Source organism: Pristis pectinata, chromosome 11 (assembly GCF_009764475.1).
Source record: "Pristis pectinata isolate sPriPec2 chromosome 11, sPriPec2.1.pri, whole genome shotgun sequence".
Classification (NCBI taxonomy): Eukaryota; Metazoa; Chordata; class Chondrichthyes; order Rhinopristiformes; family Pristidae; genus Pristis; species Pristis pectinata.
The window spans coordinates 43,942,996-43,959,558 of NC_067415.1; the positions used below are offsets into that span (position 1 = coordinate 43,942,996).

The window sequence follows — 16,563 nt, forward strand, 5'->3', positions numbered from 1 at the left end:
CAGAGGACATACGCCTCCTCCTCGCGGCTGAAGATTCCAGCGACCCACGCAGGCTCGCGACCAGGGCAGACATTCTATGGCAGAGTAAACGGCAGGGAACAGCCTCCATCTGCCTAACCACGACCACACAGCCCAAGGCCAAGACCCCACAACCGAAGCCGCTGAGACTCACGGGGGACAAGGGCGTTCGAACACGTGCCACTGCCGCCCACCATGTGCCTTCCTGGGAAACACCAGTGCCGGCCGTTGCTAGTGGCTTTGACGGCTGGCCATCGCGACAGCCTCCTATTCCTCTGGGACCAACACCCCGGGCGATGTTTCCTGGTAGACACCGAGCCGAAATCAGCGTTCTTCCCCCCTCCAACGTGGACACCCGTAACACCGCCCCAGGTCCCGATCTCACTGCTGCGAACGGCACCACTATCCGAATGTACAGCTCGTGAACCATCCTGCTGTGTTTCGGGCCCAGCCGTTTCACTTGGACCTTCACGGTGGCAGCGGTATCACAGCTGTTACTGGGGGTGGATTTCCTACAGGCCAACTGTCTTCTGATCGACCTGAAGGGCCGGCGTTTGGTCCACGCTGAGATGTTCCAGACCTTCCAGCTCAGGGAAGCCCAGCTACTGGCCCTCCACCTGGACTCAGTCACATTCTCAGGTGACAAGTTCACCAGGGTCCTGGCAGATTTCCCCTCCATCATCACCCCGCAGTTCTGCACAATCGATCCCAAGCATGGCATGCAGCACCACATTCCCACACAAGGACCACCGCTGCACACCCAAGCCTGTAGGCTCCCATGCAACAAGCTCCACCTCGCTAAGGAGGAGTTCCGGAAGATGGAGGAGATGGGGATTATCTGTCACTCGGACAGCCCGTGGGCATCCCTGCTGCACATGGTGCCCAAGTCCGCAGGAGGTTGGAGACCCTGCGGGGACTACAGAAGGCTCAATGACGCCACGACCGCAGACTGATACCTGGTGCCTCACATCCAGGATTTCACAGCAAACCTACATGGGGCGACCATCTTTTCAAAAATCGATCTGGTCCGGGGGTACCATCAGATCCCCGTGCACCCCGATGATGTGCCCAAGACAGCCCTCATCACCCCCTTCGGGTTGTTTGAATTCCTGAGGATGCCGTTCGGCCTCAAGAGCACTACCCAGACTTTCCAGAGGCTCACAAACTAGGTGGGGAGAGGCCTGGATTTCGTCTTCATCTACTTAGATGACATCCTGGTGGCCAGCAAGTCGCACCAAGAGCACGTGGCACATTTGCGCCAACTCTGCCAACATCTGAGCAACCACAGACTGGCAATCAACCCGGTGAAGTGCCAGTTCAGGCGGACAGAGATCAACTTCTTGGGCCACAGAGTCAATCGGCATGGCGCCGCCCTTCTACCGGACAAGGTCCAGGCCATCCGCCAGTTTCCCAAACCCAGCACGGTCAAGGGCCTGCAGGAATTCGTGGGGATGGTAAACTTCTACCATCGTTTCGTGCCGGCGGCAGCACACATCATGAGGCCCTTGTTCGGTCCAATGGCCGGCAAGACCAAAGAGGTGGCATGGGACGCGGAGCCCACGGAGGCTTTTGAGCGGGCCAAAGAGGCATTAGCAAAAGCGACCCTCCTGGTACACCCAAGAGTTGATGTATCCATGGCACTCACAGACGACGCTTCTGACACAGCGGTCGGCGGAGTCCTGGAGCAGCTCGTCGAGGGCCAGTGGGCCCTCCTTTTTTCAGTCAACACCTGCGACCGCCGGAGGTTAAGTACAGCGCTTTCGACAGAGTTGTTAGCGCTCTACCTGGCTATCCGGCATTTCCTCGAAGGAAGGGATTTCACCGTGTATACAGACCACAAGGCCCTCACCTTCGCCCTTGCAAAGGTATCGGACCCATGGTTGGCTCGGCAGCAGAGGCACCTCTCCTTTATTTCGGATTTCACCACAGACGTCCACCACATCACAGGGAAGAACAACGTGGTCGCCGACACGCTGTCCCGCCCCCACATTCACTCAGCGACCATCTCATCCCCAGGGATCAACTACACAGTGCCGGCGGAGGCGCAACAGGTGGACACCAAGATCCCAGCTTACTGCACCATTTCAGGACTCCAGTTGGAGGACGTCCCTGTCGGCCCGACAGCGGCTTGGCTCCTGTGCAACACGTCTACTGGCAAACCGCAGCCCATGGTACCAGCAGCATGGAGGCGCCGGGTGTTCGACATGCTACATGGCCTGGCCCACTCGCCCATCCGGGTGTCCATAAAATTGGTAACAGACAAGTTCGTCTGGCATGGTTTGCGCAAGCACGTCGGGCACTGGGCCAGGACCTGCGTACACTGCCAGACCACCAAAGTCCAGCAGCATGTGAAGGCCCCTCTCCAGCAGTTCCAGCCGACGCTCAGGAGGTTTCGGCACATCCACGTGGACATCGTCGGCTCCCTGCCTGTCTCCCGGGGCGCCAGATATATCTTTACCATGGTCGACAGGTTCACCAGATGGCCAGAGGCCGTGCCGCTAGCAGACGCATCCACCGAATCCTGCACCAGGACACTCATCGCAAGCTGGATCGCCAGGTTCGGACTCCCAACAGACATCACCTCTGACAGAAGAGCACAGTTCATGTCAGGTTTGTGGACAGCACTGGCGCAGCTCCTGGGCACCCAGCTACGTCACATCACGGCGTACCATCCCCAGTCCAACGGTTTGGTCAAGTGGTTCCACTTGCACCTCAAGTCAGCCCTGACGGTGCGCCTCAGGGGCCCCAACTGGACAGATGAGCTCCCCTGGGTCTTACTGGGCATCCACACAGCCCCCAAGGAGGATCCAGGGGAGTCTACGGCACCCCCCTGACAGTCCTGGGCGAGTTCGTGCCAGAGGCCCAAGGTCCAGCAGGGACGCCGGCAGAGGTGCTGACAAGGCTACGGGACAAGGTAGGGACCCCAGCACTGGTTCCAACCTCCAGGCATGGCACTACACCATCCTTTATCCCCAAGGACCTCCGGGATTGCAAGTATGTTTTTATTCGCAGGGGCATGCACAAGTCACTCCTACAGTGGCCATATGAAGGACCCTTCAAGGTGATCCAGCACAATGGGTCTACGTGTGTCGTAGAGGTGGGTGGCCGTGAGGAGACTTTTACAGTGGACCGCCTCAAACCGGCGCATTTGGACATGGAGCAACCGGTGAGGGTACCTGCACCGCGCCAGTGAGGCAGGCCACCCAAGCGGGACACACAGACTGGGGGCCCCATACCCCTGATGGACATTTCTGGGGGTGGGAAGGGGGTGTAGCAGCCTGTACACATGGGACTCGAACCACCATCGGTGGCCACGGGCAGACGTGCAGGAGCACGCTGTGAATGAACCGCAGGGCGGGCCTTCTGGCGGGAACCTTATGTCACTTCTGCCCCATGTGGGCCCTTACACTTACCGTGTTACGACTTGTCTCCTCTTTAGAGGTAAGTTTATATAAAAGAAGATTTTTATAATGAGGAGAGTGACGGGCGGTGTATGCGCGCCTCAGAGCCAATTTCAGAATAGTATTCTAAGATTTTCTTACTACTAAATCCACCTTTAAGTAGTTTTTCATTGTACTGTTCGTTTTTTCTTAAAAGAAAATGTAGCCCATTTCTTTCCATTTCATTCGCTACACCTCGACCTGACGTATTGGAGGTAAATTCATTTTGCTTACTTTTATCCCCTCATGGGGTGAGCTGACGACAGCGGTATATAGGCAGTTGATAGCAAGAAATGGTGAGGTTTAACGGGGATTATCGGTTATAGAACAGGCTCCTCTAGGTGGATCTAAGGCACCGCCAAGTCCTTTGGGTGTGTCCCGGGTACTTTGGCACACGTGCGTTTTGTCTGAGTGAGTAAAGTGTGTTTTGAATTCAACCTCCTCGTCTCTCTTCGGAAATGCGCCGCGTCCGGCTACAGCACGTTCATTAAAGAGAACAAACCAAAGCATTTATCAAAGCAAGCTAAAAGATGATAATCTAGTCAAGAGGCTACCACAGTCTTCAATTTCTTTCTTCCATAAAAAGAAAAATTCTTTTTAGTCTGTCAAAAGAAGATGAGGATACAGCTACTCTTTAAACCTTATCCTGGAGTATTCTTCATGGTGGTATCTGCATTCAGTTTTCACTACAACTTCAACTGTGAAGGCACTGTTGGCAGATAAACAACTAGCAATTCTACTCTTTGCACCTGTTCTATACATTGGAAGACCCATGAAATGGTGCATTGAGACTGTATACTTAAACCAATGTTAGATTTGGATCAGCTCTATTCCAATGAAGAAAAAAGCCTGTTCTGTTAATGTGAAATGAATGAGCTCCACAGTGTAAAAGTAAATAGCTGTCAGTGCTAACCACATGAATAACTGGCACATTTTCTCCCATTAAAATGCTGCTACGTCATTTTGTTAACTGGCACACTTTCCTGCTGAGGTACTGTTGTCTGGGTTCACAAGGCCATTTTTAGATAAGCCAAACAATGCCGATCTGTACTGTTGCTGGCACTTGAATTGGCAGCTGGGACTCTCGTATCAATTAGTTGATTGTTGATATGGCATCATACCCCAACACATTCAGCCAACAGAATTTGCTTTCAAATTGAATTGAAAAAGTCACTGAATGTGACCAAAGTTAATTTCATAGATCAGATAACTTAATTATTGGTACCTAGGATTAATCTTAGTGTATCTGAATATAAAACATGAAAATGTTTATCACGTCTTTATTAAAAGGCAGGTCAAAGGCTCAACCATTTTAAGCTGAAGCAGAAATCAATTGAACAATGTAATGAAAACCCTAGCACTAATTTATAGCTCCAAAAAAAGTTACCCACCCCCCCGCCCCCAAAAAGCTGAAGCCCAGCTTGAAGGGAACAAAAACTTTTCATCCTTTTTTCCCCATTTACCAAGTCCACTAAATAACAACCAATGTGCAGGGTTTGATTGCATTACATAATTAAGCAACTGATGGAACAACAGAATCAGTCCTTTAATTTAGATGCATGCAGACAAACACACCCATGTCTACAAAGTTCATGTGTAGAGATTAATGCCCCAGTCAAATCTAATAGAATTAGAATTTATGTATTACATCACTATTGTTAAAGCACTACAATATTAAAATATATTCTAAATTACTTTGGTTAAGCCAATCATGCATTCACAGCATTTCTCACAAATACTTTCCAATCAGTAGAAAAATGTTAAAAATATTTTACTCAAAGGAAATTGAAGTGACAATTCAGCAGTTTTAACAAATGCAACTAATCTGATGGAGCTTCTGCCCTGCAAATGTTATTAGTCAAGGCACCTTATGCTCCCACACACACACACACACACTCCAACTGGAGTTAATTTATTTTTCTTCACAACAACATTCAAAGACAATTATTATTCTCCATCATCTCAACAAATGAAAACCTAGAAACATTTTATTTTGTTAATCACACAAGTTTTAAATATTCCAATAACATATGACAATTCCTTCTAATAGAAGGGAAAATTTCTATTCACCTCTACAATTCCTGCCACTAAGAAGGCGAGGAAAATTGACAAGTTCTTAATAACATCTCTGGGTCTGATCTTCTATGATTACAGCATGGACTTCAGTAGCAATGGTCTATCTTCTCTAGTATAGGAAGAGTTTCCTGGTGGCCCTAGCCTTCTTTGTATCGTTATAGAGTTTCAGAAATGGATTTTGCTCAATGATTATTAACATCACAATTTGCTTTAAAAGTCTCTTATCTCTTCAGGATATTGTGGCAATCGACAATTGTATCCCCACTGCCTTTATTCAAAAAAAACCTTGATTTTAAAGGTGGTCACTAATATAATGAAAAAGGTGGTCACTAATATAATGAATAGAGAAATAAGGAGAAACATTTTTACCAATGTGGCGGTTAGAACAGGAACTTGCCACCACAAGAAATAGCTGATGCAAAAACATGAAGGGAAGTCACAACATACACATGACAGAAAAAGATAATATAGAGATGGGGTTAGGAGAAAAATAGAAAGAAACTTGTGTAGTGTGTAAACAGTGGAATGGACCAATGGTGCAAATTATATGCTGCAATGACTTTGCATACCATGTAAATTGCAGGTTTACCATCAGCTCCTATGCCTTTAAATTTTTGTTTTATCTACAGTGGTCATCAATAGATCCTTGCCCATCATTAGGATGATTCTGCATTCTTGAGAACCACGTTGTTCTATTATATTTCTTTCTAAACAAACTGATTAACTTATTGCAACTGCACAAATTATTTATTGTACAAGATTCGTGACAACTACTTTCTAACAAAATTCTTTTGAACAAAGAATTAGGACTTTCATGACATCCCTGAGGACCTCACAACCTTGGAGGGAAATTATCTAATTTTTGTGTGCATATCAAGGTCTCAAACAGCAATGAGATAAATGAACAGATAATCTGAGTGAAGGTATAAATTTTGACCAAGACACTAGGCCAAATTTCCTTTGCTACTCTTCAAATAGTGCCAGAAGATCTTTTACATTCAGAAACAACAGACAAGGCCTTGTTTGATCATCTCTTTAAGACTGCCATCCAGCAGTGAAACAGCCCCCTAGATATCACCATCCTCGATCATGTGCTCCAGTATCTCAAAAGCACTTGAACAACATTATTCACACTTACCACTGAGCAAAAGCTGACTCTTTGGAAATCAAATTCTAAACCTGCTATGCATTGTTTTAATCATATTGATTATTAATGACATTTGGCTGAAACTTATATGACCTCTTCCACTGAAGCATGTATATTGTAAGAATATATCAGATACACAAAAGAAAGAAGAACAGAGAAAATAAATGCAAAGTAGAAGCATGTTCAATTGTATTGAATATTTTGGTTCCCAAATTGGTCAATGGTATATCAGTCGACAAGGGCAAAGTACAAGAAAGACATGTTGCATAATTTAGCATTTATTGCAAGGAGAATTAAATGCAAAAATTAGGAAGATAATATTTCAGTTATATAGAATAATGGTGAAACATCTGGCAAGGTATAGACACTATGTAGTGCATTGAAAACAGTTCAGGTACATTCCAGTAGACTAACACCTGGAACCTTATGAGGAAAGGTTGGAGAGCCTGGGCTTGGATCAACTGGATTTAGAAGAGTAAGAGAGGTCTTGTTTGAAACATTCAAGATCCAGAGGAATCTTTAAAAGATGAATTTAAGAACACAGAATAGTATCACAAAGGAAAATGCCCTTCGGCCCACAATGTTGTGCCAAACTAATTAAGCTAATGACACTTAAGTAAATTAATCCTTATATCGTTCCATTCTCTGCATATTCATGTGCTTATCTAAGAGCTTTTTAAATGCCTCTATGGTATCCGCTTCCATCACCACCCCTAGCAGCACATTCCAGGCACCACTATTCTGTGTAAAATAAAACTTGCCCCACTCATCTCCTGTGAACTCCACCCCCACCCCCCCCACCTTAAATGCATGCCCTCTGGTAAATGACATTTCAATCCAGAGGAAAAATGATACCGGCTGATGGCCTTGACATCAATTTCCCTAACTTCTGGTAATCCCATCCCTTCTTTTTCTTCCCCCCTCCACTCCTTTGTCTTCCCTTATTCCTGTGGCTCCCTTCCCCTGCCTTGATGACCTGCCCATCTCCTCTCCTCCATCCTTTACTCCATGGTCCACTGCCCTCTCCTACCTGATTCCTCCTTCTTCAGCCCTTTGCTCCTTCTATCCATCACACCCCCCCCCACCCGCCTATCACCTGAACTCACCTATTACCTGTGCGTGCTCCTCCCTCTACCTTCTTATTCCAGCTTCCGCCCTCTTCCTTTCCAATCCTGAAGGGTCTCGGCCCAAAACATCAACTATTTATTTCCCTCCATAGATGCTGCCTGACCTGCTGAGTTGCTCCAGCACTTTCTGTGTATGGCTGTTTACTCTATCTTTGACTCTCATAATTTTATAAACTTCTATCAGAAGGAGGTGCCTCAAGGCGGCAGCATTCATCACCAAGGACCCTCAGCATCTGGGAAATGCCCTCTTCTCATTACTACCATGAGGGAGGTGGTACAGGAGCTTGAAGACCCACACTTGAAGATTTAGCAACAGCTTCTTCCCTGAACCCATGAACACTACCTTGTTATTCCATTTTTTGTTGCACACTACTTTGTAATTTATAGTAATTTTATGTCTTTGCACTATACTGCTGCCACAAAACAACAAACTTCACATCATACAAGACAGTAATAATAAACATGATTCTACTTCTGATTCAGGTCTCCCCTCAGTTTCTGCCATTCCAGAGAAAACAACCCAAGCTTGTCCAACCTCTCTTTTTAGCACATGCCCTCTAATCCAGGCAGCATTCTGGTAAATCTCTTCTGCACCCTCTCCAAAGCCTCCACATCCTTCCCCTTATGGGGCAACCAGAATTGAATGCCACTCTCAAGATGAGGCCGAGGGTTTTTAAAAGACTGGAACATAACTTCCTGACTCTTGAACTCAATGCCTCAAGCAATAAAGGCAAGCATGCCATATGCTTTTTTACACCCTATCAACCTTTGCAGCCACTTTGAGAGCTTTCTTTTCATTGGAGAGCCTAGTACTTAAGGTCACTAAAAGTAAAGGATTGCCCATTTAAGATAGATGATGTGCAACTTTCTTCTCTGAGGGCTGAGAGGCTGTAGAACTCCCTTCCTCAAATGGGCAGCGGAAGCAGAGTCTGATTTTTTTTACCATCAGAGAATGGATTCTTGATAAAGCAAGTGAGTAGACTGGAATGCAGAGATGAAATTATAATCAGGCAGCTTTGATCCTATTAAATGTTGGAATAGGCTTGAGGAGCCAAGTGTCCTACACATACTTCTGTTTCATACATTCATATATTTCTTACTTGACTGGAACTCTTCAGTTCCATTCTGCAAATGAAAAAGGTTTACACTTTGTCAACTTAAATCAAAATTTCTTATGTTCTCCCAAAAAATATAAAGCTAAGAAAACAGTACACATGCCTCTTACAGCCAAGTATAAATGTGTTAAAAACCATTATTTATTTACATGTTGGAAGTATAAAATTATAGTACAGTAAAGCCACTTAATTTACACATTATCCAACAACTAAAATCATCAACAATAGCTAATTTAATCTGGTCAAAAATCACTGCAAGACTATGCCGAAAATAAATTATTTTATGGGAAAAAATGTTTCAACATTGAAAACATCAACATCAATTCTTGTATCCCAGTACAGTCACCCTGCATAGAACATGTTCTAATTAGAAAGACTAGCGTCCATCATCTCAACTCCTCACCAGCATTGTCCTTTGTCAACAAAATATGTGCTTTTCAACATATTTCTCACAGAGGTTAGACATGTCACAACTTTGAGCAAAGCCCATCAGATAACTGCCAAAACAAATTACACAGTTAGCATGTTTTCAGGGAGCAGTTGGAATATACCATGCATCTTGCACACAGCATCATTAACAACCTACAAAAATGGAAAGAGCACAAATGCTGATAATACACGGCAGGTCTATCAGCATCTGAAGAGAAAAGGCAAGTATCGCTTTCTACTGGGAATGTACACAATATTTTTGTTTAAAATAAAAACTGCTTTGTTTTCAGAAAACAAAATGGTGTTTGTGTATGTAGGTCCCTCTTATCATTAGCCTTCCATAGGCAGTTATTGCTAGCCCGAGTCCAGTTCAACTGGGACCAAATAGACTACTCCAAGTTCAGACACTCCACATAATAATAGTCTGGGTTCTCTCAGTTTGTTTGTCATAATTTTTTGAAATCCAGGCTTATTAAAATAGCTTTGCTTTCTGATTTTAGATTACACATTTATACCATGACAACAACTGGTACCTTGAGCCAATTGCATGGCTAGAATACAAGCAGGTTGCTCTTGAGATCACTCTCCACTATTTCAGCAAGAAGATTTTGTTAAAGAAATTAATATTTAAATTGAAAATTTTCAAAATAACAGTAAATCTTTTGCATAAAATCTAGTTTCAGAAATGCTTTCTTTTTTAAAAACTCAATCATTATGTACAATGAGAGGTGAACTCCATTCAAATATTTCACCAAACAGTTAAAAAGATGCAGAATAAAATAACAATTTATTTCCAGGTTAAGATATCCAAGTTGCTAAAAGTCACGTACATTGACAGGTATGTTTTAATCTGTCTGCCATAATTACTATTACAGTGACCTTAGGATTGCAAGGCAATGCCATGAAGTGAAAAGTAACAATTTAAAAACAATGGTATACCTCCTCCCATCACAATGCAAATCTGAACTAGATAAATCAACTCCATTGTGACAGAATGAGAGATTCTCCCAAAGAAAATTTCAATCACGCAGTGACACAATCCAGCAAAAAAAAGCAGAAAGTCAATATTCCTTACAAAAAAAGGAAGTAGGATCCAGAAGGAAAACAACTTGCATTAAACAGGATTTTTAAAATGTGGGTGAACTTCCCAATGCTTTAAAGGGAGAGTAATTAAGAAAAAACTCACCAAAGTGAAGGAGAGATTAAGGTAGGTTACTAAAAGCCAGGTCAAAGCTGTAGATTTAAGATACCAATGGTCAAAAGGATAATTGTGAGAAAAGAGTGAAACATCAAGTAGGTTTTGAAATTTGGAGAGATTTGAATAAGCTTGCAGAATGCAGGAGGCAAAAAGAATTAGTTAATTTCATAGATTGCAGGACCAGGTGCCAGAGGTCAGTATAGCAAGGATATTAGAGAAGCAGTATTTAAGGTTAAATGTGGCTATGGATGAAAGTTATGGTCCGTGTTGTGGTTTGTGTGGCAATCTGGAAGACTGGGTTCTTTCAGTTGTAGGTGACAAAAAATTCCAAGTAGTATTTTAGCAGCAGTTGGCAATGTGATGCGAGACATATCAGCAACACTGTACAAGTGTTAACGATTATTCTACGTGCAAGACACAATGGAATCTGAAACTCTTTTGAGGAAGACCCAGTCTGCACACTCAGGTTTAGCCTGAGGGAGTAACCAGCGTGCAAAGGAATAGGCAACTCCCAGATCTCATGTCACAAACATCAGACATCATAACAAAGAACATTCACTCTACACCAGCTAATGGAATGCATCTCCTGCACTCCATATGGTGAGCTGGATAAACATCAGATCAAAAACACAGTTTCTAAGTCTTATAAGTAGCTTAATTTACCAAAGAACAACAACAATTTCCATTTATAAACATACTAAAGCATTCCTAGAGCTTGATAAGAGGTAGCTATTAAGGAGGCTGAGAGAGGAAGGGTGGGTACAGTTTAATAACGAACAAACAGTAGCAGCTAGATACAGATTTCGTGACATGCCACTCAAGAGAAAACAACAGGCTGCTTGCTTTCTGTTTTAAGGATATGTTCAGAAAGAAGACCATTTGCTGTAAATTCTAGAGATCAACTCACCCTGGCTGAGGCTTTCAAAGTATAATTAGCAACTATTGAAGGACTGAAAGTAAATTGATTTCTTTCTGACCCATCCATGAATATCTATCACTTACATGAAGCTCCTGCTTATTAATGACACGGTCAATCAGGGGCTTGAGTCAATCAAGAATCATGTAATGATGTCAAGAAACAATGTATAAACCAGGAAGCAGTAGATCAAAGCAAGATGAATCCACAGGAATAAGAGACGCACATGTGCTAACAGTATTACTAGGAAGAATTAAAAGGAACATAAAGCAAATGAAAACCTCATCTCCTAAAATACATATTAAATCTTTGATTCAGTTGAACACAAAGGCGAGTCAGAGGAGAGCAGATAAAAGGACACAGAGACACCAACAGTGGAATAACGATCAGAAGCCTTCTTGAATCTCAACTCCAATTCATTTTCTTGGACAAATCATTTCCCCTGCTCTTTCAGAATCAGATTTATTTTCATTGACTTGTATGATACGAAATTTGTTTTGCAGCAGCAGTACAGTGCAGTGCAAAGACTAAGAGAAAAAAATCCAGTTATGTCAAACATGTTTATAAATACCTAACACTCTAACAATCTGACCTGGAAACTATCCTGCAATGTCCAAAATGTACCTCTCAAAGTGCTATTCCCTTATCAAAGTGGGAAAATTGGATCAACTTGCCGAATTCCCATCTTGAAAGCTTCAATGACATCAAAAGTATTGTCATTTTCAAGTTATCCTGATGCTCACCCCTGGTCGAATTAAATACTCCAAGACCAGAATCAAAAGAGAGACCTGTGCTTTATCTTTCTAGTCTTGCTAAACTGTTACCTGCACGTCAGACAGCAACTGAAGAGATAAAGAAATAAGAGTAAATGCCAGTTGCAGCATGCTTTCTGACCATGTGCAGAGACTACGCAACATGAGAACCAGTTAGAGAATAGCTCTGACAGAGGGCCTCAAACTGCAGAAATTGACACTTCTTCAAACAGATCATTCTATGTAAAAGGTTAAAGTGTGCTGGATGAAGTCTGATCAATACTCTGCACAACTATTCAATCTTATCTTTGAGCACAAGTTCAGAGCAAAAGTAGCTGTCAAAAGTTACATAGCAAGGATTTTATGTATGGATTAATTCCTGTTCATTAACCTGATGCTCTAATAATGCAGTAGTTCTCAATATGACTTTTATTGCAAATCACAATGTCCTTTATGTACTCAGTTGGCTCAAATGGCAATATTTAAAAGGACTGGCAAAAAAAAATCAGTGGGAAGTGATTGAAGCACTTAAATGGACGAATGACAGAACAGGAGGAAAGACAAGAATAAAATTACTGGAATCCTTCTTGTGATTGCAGTGGTCCACTAGCGAATGAAGAGAACATGTGGATCAAAGAACTGGGAAAAAGTGGAAGTCATTCTCAGTTTTCCCATGAGGTGGTTTCCCAATTTGGGAGATCACATTTACAAAAGTTAAATATAATATTTCAGCTTTACACACAATAATCCTTAGGAAAGCAAAAATACTGATTTTGTAGCAGGAATTGGAGAAAAGGCTTCTTGGGAGCAGTTGAAACAATTCACAACTTCAATTTGTCCACAGAAGTGTCAAAATGTTATGCAGACAAACACAGTAAAATTGCACAAAGTAAATGAAATCTATGATCAGAAAATCTGTTTTGTTGATGTTGGCTGAAGAAATTCTTGACAGCCCATCCAGAATTCATTAAATTGCTTTGACTGGTTCAATAGGATCCAGTGGGGAGACAGGACATTAGTTTAACACTTCATCTGAAAAAAAAGAGAATTGCAACGATGCTGCCTTCCCTTGGTTCTGCAGTAGCGTCAACCTGGATTGTGTACTTAAGGACTGGACAGAGATTTAAAACCTCCACCTCTAAAGTCACAAGTACACTAGCAAATCCAAGTTACATGATTTGTATATCAAAAATAATTAAAAAGTCATGTTTCACACCAATTTTTTCACTACTATCTCTTCTACAATCAAAGAATCCCTGCTTGATTTAATACAATTCAAATTCACTTCTACTGAGCTGGTCATTATTTCATATTATGTTTCCATATGACACAAGAGGCCATTCAACCAGCTCTCAGAGGAGCTCCATAGTTTAAAAGATCTCCACTGACACATTAAGTGACATTTTTAAAATAATAACATTAAGCTTTGGGATATTGTTTCCCCATGGTCAAAAGCACCACACAACCACCTTTATTTGGTTATGGGTCAGTAGGTGTATTTTTCTCACAACAAAAAAAGGGGGGAAAAAAACACTGACTGCATTACGTGCAAATAATCCAAAAGCTCATTAAACACTGAATACTTGCGACTTTTTAAAATGACCACATGTAATATACTTTGATGTTTATTAGAATACTTTACTCCCTTAATCATAAATTAGAAATGAGTGCTTATTACATCAAGGACTGCAAATGAGATCACCACAAATTCCAGGACCATGAATTGCTACAAGAACAGGAAGACTGAACACTTCATCAGGACAACACGGGAGTCAGATTTTCTAAACGGTAGGAAATTACTAATCTGGGAAACTTGTTCTCCGTTCCTCAACTCAAAAAAACGAGCAAATTCCAGGCATTAAAAAGACTTCCGTAATTATGTATCTGTTTAGTCCGCCAGGTCCCACGCCTTCAACCAAAAAGAATCAGTTGTCTCTGACAATAGAAAAAAATAAGTCTCTCAAGATTAATAAATAGAAAAACTGCTGATTCACTATAACGTGTTTTGAGGTGATTTGCAAGTTCCATTTTCAATAGCAGCTTTCAGAAATGTAACCACAACTACCACATCACATGAAACCACAGAAATGTATTTAAGTCTTGAGACTTAAACCCCCCCCCCACCCCTCAAACACACACAAACTCCCCACAAGTTCACAGGAAATCTTACTGCACTACAAAATAAAATCTGGAGTAACTATACAACAGAGACAAAAGACTGAAAAAAAACTCTACATCAAAACGCCGTGCATCCACTGAACAAAATCAAGGCCAAGGGCGTTATCTGGGGCCTGTTGCCGCAAAAGAACCACGGAAACATTCCCCCGGCAACGCACAGGGCCCGACAATCGGCTGCTGTTAACAGTAAACCGAACAAAAAGGAACCTGGGCGGAACGCGGCTTCATTCTGCAGACTGCCAAAGTGAAAGGGGGCGCTTACAGTCCAGGTGTTTCTTCTTGGGGCCCATGATCTCGTGTGTGGTGGCTTTGCAGACGGTTTTGGAGACAGCAGAGCCGGTGACACTGTGCTGAGCGGCGGCGATACGGTCCGTGATACTCTGGCCCGACATCTTCTCTCGTCGCCAGTACCCCGACGGCAGATTCCCTCCCCTTCTCGCTCTCTTTCACTCTCACACACACAGGAAGGGCTTTAAATCCTCTCTCTGATCAACCCGGCGAGCCAGATGAAGAAAAACAAACACCACCCTCCCTAACCCTCCCTCCCCCCCCCCACCCCACCCCCCCAACCAACAAAAAGTAAACTGTAAACCCCGGAAGGGGAGAGAGAACAGACGCCTGCCGCAGGCTTTTCTAAAACAACATGCAAAGCAACACTTGGGCAGCTATCGCCACCCAGGGTTCAAATCGTTTTCCTTTCTTTCCCTCCACTGAAAGGGAGCAGGAGTTACAGGAAAATGGCGGGTTTGAGCCAGGCTCCTGCCCACTGGATCGTTATCATGTGATCATCCACCAACCCTCGTACCAGCTGGAGCCCATCAGCCAGCCCCAGACTCCCTCCCTCTGCAATCGAGACTGACACTGCCTCTCAATGCTAGCGCTTCTACTTTCCAGGAGAGGTTCTTTTCTTTTATCCGCTGATGGAACTGCATTTTTGCAATTTTTACATGTGGCACACCGAGTCAGAAAGCTTTTTTTGAAAATATGCAACTGCCAGCATGTTAGAATAAGATTATTACATATATTTTTTATATCAAGAGTAGTCATTGTGGACAAAGTTTTCCATTCATCCTGCAGATTAATTCCATACCAATGGAATTTTGTTGGAGGTGAGGTTAAGTGTTGAGAAGTTTGATGCAGTGATACAGCCTTACTTGACCACAGCCGACGCTGGCACTGGATCTTTGGTAGATGGGTTGTTTACGACCATGACTTGTACATTATCATGTCAGATGGTAATGACTTTCTGAGGACAAACAAATTGGGGAAGGATTCTCCATAATCTCTCTTAGTTGAATAAGTTAAAGGCTCTTGTGAATTCAAAAAAAGGCCATCTACAGTGGCAGGTACTTTCCCCTACATTATTCTTGTTTTTTTTTTGTGCAGTGAAAATCATGTCCATTCTGCCTCTTGATCGATGGAGGAGCCTCCTTGGCTCACAAGAGAAAGCAGTTGAGTAGGGTTCATGCAGCAACTGTCCCTGTAACAAACAAGAAGAAAAACCCCTCTATGATCATCACAGTCAGATGCCTTCTTTCTTGAAAGTGGCCATGATTACAGCATCTCTGAGTTCCCCAGGCAAGGTCTTGTCTTCCTAGATGATGGAGTTGAAATCGTGGATTCGTATCAGAAGTACTTCTCTGCTCCAGAAAATTCACCACTGCCTCCAGTGAGCCAACACAGTCTTCATCTGACTGTTAGGAAATGAATGTACAAACATGAAGACCTCAAACCTAGCACCATGCTGAAGATCTACCAAGCAGCAGAAATCCCCATCTTCCTCTATACCAGAGGCATGGACAACATACAGTCAACAGAAGTAGTTGAGGAGTACCACCAACATAGTCTTTGCAAAATTCTCCAAACTTATCAGATGAAAAGGTGAACCAACATCAGTGCCCTCTCCCAAGCCAACATCCTCAACATAGACCTTCCAATTAATCTCAATCAGTTCTGGTGGGCAGGCCACATTGTCCATATATCTGCAAGCACTTTACTCCAAGCTCAGTCATGTAAACAGATTTTCAGAAGAGCAGAGAAAGTGGATGTTTTCAAGGTCTCCTTGAAAATATGCAACATCTATACCAAGAAGGAGCTCAATTTATTCCTCTGATGCAGGATCTCAACCTGAAACGTCAACTATCTATGTGCTTATGAATTTAATAAC

The 16,563-nt window shown here is 43.1% G+C and overlaps 1 protein-coding gene across 35 annotated transcripts in view; it reads right to left on the reverse strand.

Moving 5' to 3' along the window:
- Nucleotides 1-15,141, reverse strand: part of picalma (phosphatidylinositol binding clathrin assembly protein a) — a 120,558-nt gene extending 105,417 nt beyond the window's left edge. For all 35 annotated transcript variants that reach the window (XR_007957113.1, XM_052025606.1, XM_052025605.1 and 32 more), the window contains exon 1: nt 14,659-15,141. Coding sequence is in view for 34 of the 35 variants with exons in the window: in XM_052025606.1 (XP_051881566.1) it covers nt 14,659-14,788 (130 nt within the window). In the remaining variant the exon portion in view is untranslated. The remainder of the gene's footprint in view (nt 1-14,658) is intronic.
- Nucleotides 15,142-16,563: the final 1,422 nt, after the last annotated feature.